General features: G+C 31.3%; 1 protein-coding gene across 1 annotated transcript; it reads right to left on the bottom strand.

Annotated features, from left to right (window-relative positions):
- Positions 1 to 3,940: 3,940 nt before the first annotated feature.
- LOC106400351 (scopoletin 8-hydroxylase) lies at positions 3,941 to 6,850 on the bottom strand. Its single transcript, XM_013840725.3, has 4 exons — positions 5,943 to 6,850; positions 5,474 to 5,715; positions 4,918 to 5,242; positions 3,941 to 4,296 (listed from the first exon to the last, which is right to left on the bottom strand). Exons 1-4 carry the CDS (start codon positions 6,201 to 6,203, stop codon positions 4,051 to 4,053), a joined length of 1,074 nt encoding a protein of 357 aa, XP_013696179.1. The 5' UTR covers positions 6,204 to 6,850; the 3' UTR covers positions 3,941 to 4,050.
- Between the last annotated feature and the right edge of the window lie 1,348 nt (positions 6,851 to 8,198).

Raw genomic sequence — 8,198 nt, 5'->3', positions numbered from 1 at the left:
TTAGTAACTCATCGTTCTTTTCAGCTAACATGAGTGTTACCATCAATTCAGAAAATTTGGTGTACCCACATTTTCTGTAAATTCGGGATAAGACGTTGTGTTCTTTGTGGAAAGTATTGTATGTCTTGTCAAGCATTTCTGCTTCGGTGACAGGGTTACCACAATATTTTAATTGTGCAACTATCCTTAAGATAGTGGAATTGTAATCTCTAACCCTTTGGAAATCCTGAAACCTGAGGGTTTTCCACTCTTCAAGAGCGTGAGGGAGATTGATTTCCTTTTGATTATCGAATCTGTCTTTCAAGGCTTGCCATAGTACGGCTGGATCCTCAACGTCTCCATAGTCGTGAGTTAGATTCTCATCTAAGTGCTTCTTCAGGAAGATTATCGCTTCGGCTATATGCTCGGGTGGCGATTTGTTACCGACTTTTATCGCTTCGGTTATCTTTTTTATTACAAGATAGGGTTTCACATTTGTGACCCATCTGACATAGTTTTCGCCGGTTACTTTCAGAGCCGGGAACTGGAGTTTCTCGATGTTTGCCATTTGTATTTCGAATCGCAGAGTGATCGTGCTGATAACGTGTTATAAAAAGAACTGGAATTTATTTGTATCGCAGGAATTTATATAAGGGCAAAATTTTATACCCGTAGAAAATTATAACACTGAAAGAAAGTGTTTATCTGAGAGAGAAGGGAAGATTGAAGTGTGTGTTTGAAACGATCGAACTTGATCGTATATATAAAGAAAAAAATCTACTGTGCAAATAGTGCAGCGGGCCCCACATCATTTATAATTTCAACTTATGCGGCGCTGTGTTCTCTGACTTTCATAACAATTTTATCATTTATTCTTTTGGCAACTGATTTATCATTTATACGATGCTTAGAACGACAAAAAAGTTATCGTGGAAAAGTAAACCAGAACACCTATATATGAACTAAGTATATATAAACCATATCTATCGACATACCCCAAGAGTTTTGCACATTCTCATATATGCTCCAAAATATATGAAGCATTGAAATTTCTAACTATAATAATATATGCGATGCGACGCCAAACAAAGAGAGAGAGAGAGAGAAAGTTACATGCGAGTGTGACGAATCGATGATGAGAGCATGCGTTGATGAATACAGTATAAATAATTCTTTGTTTAGAGGAAGACGCGAGGTAATTAGTATAATCATAATGGGTCCTCGATTTAATCATGTCGTGGAACGACTAATTAAAATGACAGAATGACGTTATACTTTCAAGTCATAAAATGTTTCGTGTAAAAACTAGATTCTTTAAAATGTTGTAGCCTAAGAATAACGTTTCAAGCCATTCTCTATCGACTGTTTTTTTTTTTGCTAAACTATGAATATATAAAATGAAAGTTTAGGGTTACAAAAGCCTAATAAGTGATATTTTGGTAAAATAAAAATAAAAAACAAGGTATACACAAGAGTTTTAGATTAGAAGGTTGAAACTATCTAATCCAAAGTTGCATAAGAGTAGGGAACTTCCTCCTATGTCTTCTCGGACTGATGTCTATCGACTGTTTGTGTTTCAAAAAAAATAATTAAAACTGTTAGCAGAATAGTTAATATGATTTGCGAGTAGCTAGTGTGATACAAATGCAGTTGATGTTTTCCGTACATAAACATTATGACCTTACACAATAATAATATAAGATAATGAGTACAAGAAATCTAACCTTTTGAATTGCTAGTAGGTTATTTAAACACGTCATTTATCATAGAATTAAATTAATCGAATCCGAGTTATCGAGTTAAAATTGAGCTTGAATGAAAATTTAAAACTCTTCTTTATAGAAGCAATGACACGAGCTTTGACAATCGGTAAACGTCCAACGTCAGAACTAGAAACCTTGTCTAACCCTATTAGTTTAGGTTAGAAATTGATTCTCCTCGGCTGCAAAATTATTAACTCTACATATGACTATGCGATCTATATTTATTGCTCACGATACATTTGGATACCCGAAAATTTATCTGTGGTCTAGGGGCAAAGCTAGCTTGAGGAGTAAGGATGCATGTGCACCCACAATTATTTAGATATTGAAAATTTTACATAGAAAATTAAGGTGAAAATGGCTTATTTAGTTAAGATGCACCACAACTCTTAAACCTAAGTTGGATGCCCCCTAATTTAACATTTATCATCTAATATTTATTAAGTGCATCCAGTTCAAAGAGGTCTGGCTTCGCCCCTGTCGTAGTCTGCACCTCTCTTTATAGATTAGTCTAAACTCTTACATAGGTTGGATCCCAGGGAATACCCCAAATTAAAAAAAAACACTAGAAAGTAAGTATTCATGTCACATCCAGTTTCGGACTTTCTCCAGATATATGTACCATACATCTTCGCATTGACAAAACGGTGTAGTAATTTTAATATAATTGTCGTTTTGTTCTCTTATAGTCAACTAAAAATTGCGACGACCTTAGATAGAACCCGATGGTACATCTAAACCCCATGAAAACGAGATGAAACGTGGAAATAATAATTCAAATTAATAAGAAATAAATGAGAAGAAAAGTCTCGATATATAAATTGGAAACCCTTGCAGAAATTGGCGAAAGAAAAAATCATGAAAGAGATAATCATTAGTTAGGTCAGACTCTAGCACTTTAAAATTTTCGTTAGAAATTCCAACTATCTATGTTATCAAAGTTTGAAGTATTTAAATTTTTGTTTGGCAACGGAGATGATAGTTAAAAAAATAATGATGTTTGAAAATATAAATAACAATAAGTTAGGAAAAAAAAATAATAGGCTTACGCTATTAAAAAAATTAGAAGTCCATTACAATATATTAAAAAGTAATGAATTTATATTACTTGATATAAATATTCAAATCAAAATAATAATTTAAAATTGATTTATATCAAAAATTCATTTAAAAATATACATATATTCAAATTTTGATTTTTACTAACATATTTTCTAATAACCGTTATAAAAATGTTTTCAATATATATAAAAAAATACAATATAAGGCCCAATTTCAAACACCAACTTAAATTATGGTTTTTATATTTCACATTGAAATTTAAAAATATAATATATGCGATTATTTATATGATTGTACATAAAAAATATTATTAATTATAAGAAAACTTATTTGATGGTACATACAAAATATGATTAATTATATGATAACAAATATTTTTGTAACCTATAATGACACATATAAGATATATAATAGTGATTTGGAGTGGGCGTTATGGTTCGTTTTTGGGTCTGTGTGAGATTTCGTGTTCGGTTCAGATCTTTGAGGATTCGGTTCGGATTTGGATAACCAATTTAAATTATTTAAAAAATTTAAAATTTATTATATGCTTTTATTTTTAAAAAATCTATAAACAATAGAATATATTACATATAAATTTGAATAACATATGTCAGAATACCTAACTTAACATATAAATTGGTTTGGTTCAAATATTTGGATAGAGAATTATTTAAGTATTCTTGGAGTTTTGAGTATATTTTAACAATTTTAGATACTTACGTTTGATTATTTGTATATATTTTAAAGTATTTAAACTAATTTAAAAGCATCATATATATTCTGGATGTTTTTATGTTATATTAAAACAAAAAATAATTAATATATATAAGTATATAAATATATTTTAGATACCCAAAATACTTCGGTTCGGATCGGATTAGGTTTCAGTTCTTCCAATACCAAAATTTTGAATAATTCGGATATTTAATCAATTTCGGTTCAGATTTGATACTACTTTTTTGGATTGGGATCGGTTCGATTCTTTGAATTCGAGTTTTTTACCCAACTCTAAATAGTGACATAAAAACAAATAGCATCATATTTTTAAGAAAATATACCCGCGTGGGCGCGTATCAAAATCTAGTTTAGCTTAATATGCATGAGCATTTCACTAAGTTGCATCACGTTTTATAGAGTGCACACGAAGAAGGCAGTATTTATTAATTGTGAGATAACAAAAGGAAACAACGACGTCACACATTATGGTTAATTTGGCACATAGAAACAGGTAAAAGTAATAATAGTATCAATCGGCACGAGCAAAGTCGAGAGATTTCTTGCCGTCGTGTGGCTGGCTGAAGAAGTTGTTCATGTAGTCTTGAAACAACAACTCTTTGTAACGAGCCACCCCGTCACGCTTCACCACTTGCGGCAACGGACCGATCTTCTCCGAGGGATTAGGTGCCGTGAAAATGGGCACAGAGACTCTCGATCCGATGTTTGTGGTTCGAACCCGATGCTCCGCACTTTTGTATTTCCCATTGCTTAGAATCTGTTGATAAATTTTTTATATAATGCATTAGTTTTCTTATTATATACATTAGACAACTATTTTACTCTTTAAATTTGAGGTGGTTTAGATAACAATCGACAAAAACGTAATTCATATATCAGACGACTACTTTACTCTTTAAATTTGAGGTGGTCTAGATAACAAGTAAAGTTCTCATGTAAAGAAAAGTTATATAAAAGAACAAAATATAATATTAACACTATAAGTAATAAAGAAACCAAATAAATATTGATACAATCATCTCCTTAAAAGAACCAAAATATTTTGATCCAAATTGTGGTGGGTCTAGTATGATGATAGCAAGTTGCTGTGTTGTAATTTGGTTTTTGGCCTTGGGTTTATCACTTTAATACAAGTAATTTGAGATTTTTTATTTTTTTGATCCAAATTGTTCTAGCAACATTACTAATGAATTCATTATAGAATTGTCTGCAAAAGGAAATTTAGGTGAAGTCCTGATAATGAAAGAATTTTGGGTACTGCACTAGAGTATTCTAAGTAGAGAAGAATCTAACATTGTATATAATTAAATTAATATATGTATATATATAGAGAGTTTAAGCCATTCAATGCCAAATGTGTGTTTTAACTATGAGAAACCTGCAAAGTATCGCCAACATTGATGACTAAGGCTTCATTGAGAGGAGGGATCTCGGCCCAGTCACCGTTGTCTAGTCTAACGTAGAGACCACCAATCCCGTCTTGTAATAAAACGGTCAACATACCCATGTCGGAGTGACGACCGACGCCTATGGTGAGCTCAGGGCTGGGACAGGTTGGGTAGTAGTTCATGTTGACCATCTTGGTCCCCATCAAACTGTTCATTCTCTCTTCTTCTAGTCTCACTCCTACATCCTCCATCAATACTTCAACTACTCTTTCCACCATTTGCATGGATGATTTCAAAAAAGCAAGTGCCACCTCTCTGTCACACATATATATACAAATTCGTTAATTAACTTTCTAGAGTTTATTATTTTAAAATTAACTGAAAATGAGTGAATCGATGAATGTCTTTTATAAAATAGTTTACTTGTCACCTTAGTTCAAAATAGCATGCTCTACTTGTGTAACACACAACTTTGATGTATTTATATTTTTTTTGATCAAAACAACTTTGATGTATTTATAATATACTTTTTTTGTACATATATACCTGCATGGTTGAGGCCAGTGTTGAAGAGCCTCATGGTCATTGGTGTAAAGCATGCTCACATAATCCTTCCACTCAATGGCCTTCTCCTTCTCTGGCACGAAGCTCGTTCCGTACTTAACTAACTTGTTTGGACTCACTTCTTTTAGGTAAATCGCTTTTTTCTCAGGAGGTTGTGCGAAAAACTCATGAGCCGACGTTTTAAGCAATTCAAGCAGCTCTACCGAAACACCATGGTTCACCACCTGCCATTTGCATTTATTCCTCTAATTATAGTCTTCCCTTATTAGACATGCATTTGGTAAGAGACGATAAATTAAACATACTTCACACACATTTTTAGCTTAGGTATCTAACGTTAGTATATCCAGGTCAAAATATATGGCTCTTTTTTGTGGTTTTGCTAACTATATTGCATGAAAAAATATTCTACACCAACCAAGATGCTATATGTCTGAATGCCATTACTAACCTGGAAGAAGCCAAGCGTCTCGGCAGCTTCAACAATTTGTTTGGCCACCTCCTTGTGGTGTGGACCGTCTAGCTGGGAAAGATCGATTGGCTGTGCAGCTTCACATGTTTGGCCGTTTAGGGTCGCAATTCGCTCAGAGGGTGGTTGGACAAAAGGCTGTGGAACACAAGACATGCCAGAGTCTATCAGTCCCTTCACGCCGTTACCTTGTTTGACTACGAAGTCGAACAATATGGTTTGGTCCTCGTAATTGACAGCCATTGTCTCTATTTCTTCTGCTTGATCGAAAGTGAATGTTGAGAGCTCCTAAAGAGGGGGCGGGGTATAAATAGTGAGTAAAACAATGGAGATTGATTACTACTTCTGTTTTGGTCTGAGAGATTAATACTTGAAATAATGTTTTAAATGTAATTCATGTTAGTTATGTGGGATCACGTTACACTCACTTGGTACTCCCCCAGGTTAGTAGTTGAGTTGACTAATCACAAGCGTGTATAATGCCATTTAAAAAAAAAACTTTTAGCAATTATACGAAAGAATGGTTAAATGAGTTTTGTGACATAGAGAATGAATTGATATGTCAGCAGTTCATTTTATAGGTATAAATATTTACCAGAAAATATATACCTCTTTTATATCAAAGCATGAACATGTTAGTGCAGATACAAGTAAACGTTGAATCAATTCATTTTATACGTATAAATAACCCTTAAACCATCGACTGCTATATTTAAATAAACAATTCATATACATTGAAGTTTTTTAGCTAGTTTCTTTCAAGAGAACACACTGTATATGGTATGCGTCTTGCCATTAAACACAATGGCATTCACGATAATAAAAATAGAATAAAAATTATGTAGGTATTTAAATATATGTTTGAGTGGCTATATTATATAGCAAGTTATACTTATAGACTTTTACAATTTCTCGTAGGCTTTCACTTTTGGCTATCAATACACTATGATTTACTATCTCTGATGCTAAAACTCATGCTTGATACTACCATGAGCCACGCCTCTAGTAGTCTTTGACTTTCGAAGTCAACATAGCGGACTATGCTTAGTAGTTAATTTGTTATGGGTCTAAGCTAAAGCCCAAATTCAGAGCCTAGCATGGCCGATGCCTTTGTTCTCATATTCATATTTCTTTGAATAGTAGTTGATGTCCCGCACCTCGTGCGAACTAATATATAAATATATATATAACAATTTTTAATTCTAATATTTATTTTATTTTAAAATTATTTAATTAGATACAAAATTTAAATTAATATTATGTTATAATACTTCGATATTGATATTGGTAATCAATATACTAAATTATGTTATATTGTTTCATAGTTTTATTTATGCATGTAGCTTTTGGATCAAAATATTTTCTATAGTAATAATCAAATTAAAAATTGGATTTATTGTATTTGGACCGAAAATAAATCCGGTGACAATCAAAGGATTATAAGCAACCACAACCCATAAAAAATTAACAAAATAATAATAGCCTAGAGGTGTTCAATCCGGTAAAACTGAACCGAACGAAAATTGAGAAAATAGTTTAGATTTTGTAGTACCAAATAAATCGAATGGATGTTATTTTTAAAAACCACAGTATATGGATATGGTTTAGTATATATTAACCGATCCAACCGAATAAACCAAAGAAATCGATTAATTAAAAATATTGTATACTTATGTAAAAAAATTATAATAATTTATATTTGGATCAATATTTCTAATAAGAATCAGAAAACCGGTTATAATATTAGTCATTCAAATCATGAAATAAATATAAGAAAAACCTGTTCCAAAACAATAAATAAGATTAATGTAATTATGATATATCTGTAGATATTGTTAATATCTATTGATTAATTGAATGTCTTAAATATCATGATAATTGTATATTAAAATATATTTTTAAAATAATAGTTATATATCAGTAGAATAGTTTAATGTTTATTATTTATCTTAAATATCATGATAAATATATATAATAAAATAAATTGTTAAATAATAATATTAATTAAACTAATTATTTATTCTAAAATAATGGAAAAAACACGTAAGCAAATTTACTAAAATCATGAAAAAAATGACAAGTATTCACTTCTTAAATAATAGTATAAATGACTATACGGTACAAATTTAAGCTACCTTTTTTGCGGAATACCAAATTTGTGTTTCTTAATAGTTTAATATACCGGTTGAATATAATCATTATTGTTTTTGCTAACGAGTATAATACTATTTAATGTAA

Source organism: Brassica napus, chromosome C3 (assembly GCF_020379485.1).
Source record: "Brassica napus cultivar Da-Ae chromosome C3, Da-Ae, whole genome shotgun sequence".
Taxonomy (NCBI): domain Eukaryota; kingdom Viridiplantae; phylum Streptophyta; class Magnoliopsida; order Brassicales; family Brassicaceae; genus Brassica; species Brassica napus.
This window is presented reverse-complemented; position numbering and strand designations above follow the sequence as displayed.

Excerpts from the sequence above, each read along its gene's own strand:
- LOC106400351 (XM_013840725.3), bottom strand. The coding sequence starts at position 6,203 with ATGGCTGTCAATTACGAGGACCAAACCATATTGTTCGACTTCGTAGTC. Across the intron at positions 5,243-5,473 it reads CACTGGCCTCAACCATGCAG|AGAGGTGGCACTTGCTTTTT; the intron begins GTATATATGTAC and ends TATGTGTGACAG. Across the intron at positions 4,297-4,917 it reads ATGTTGGCGATACTTTGCAG|ATTCTAAGCAATGGGAAATA; the intron begins GTTTCTCATAGT and ends ATTTATCAACAG.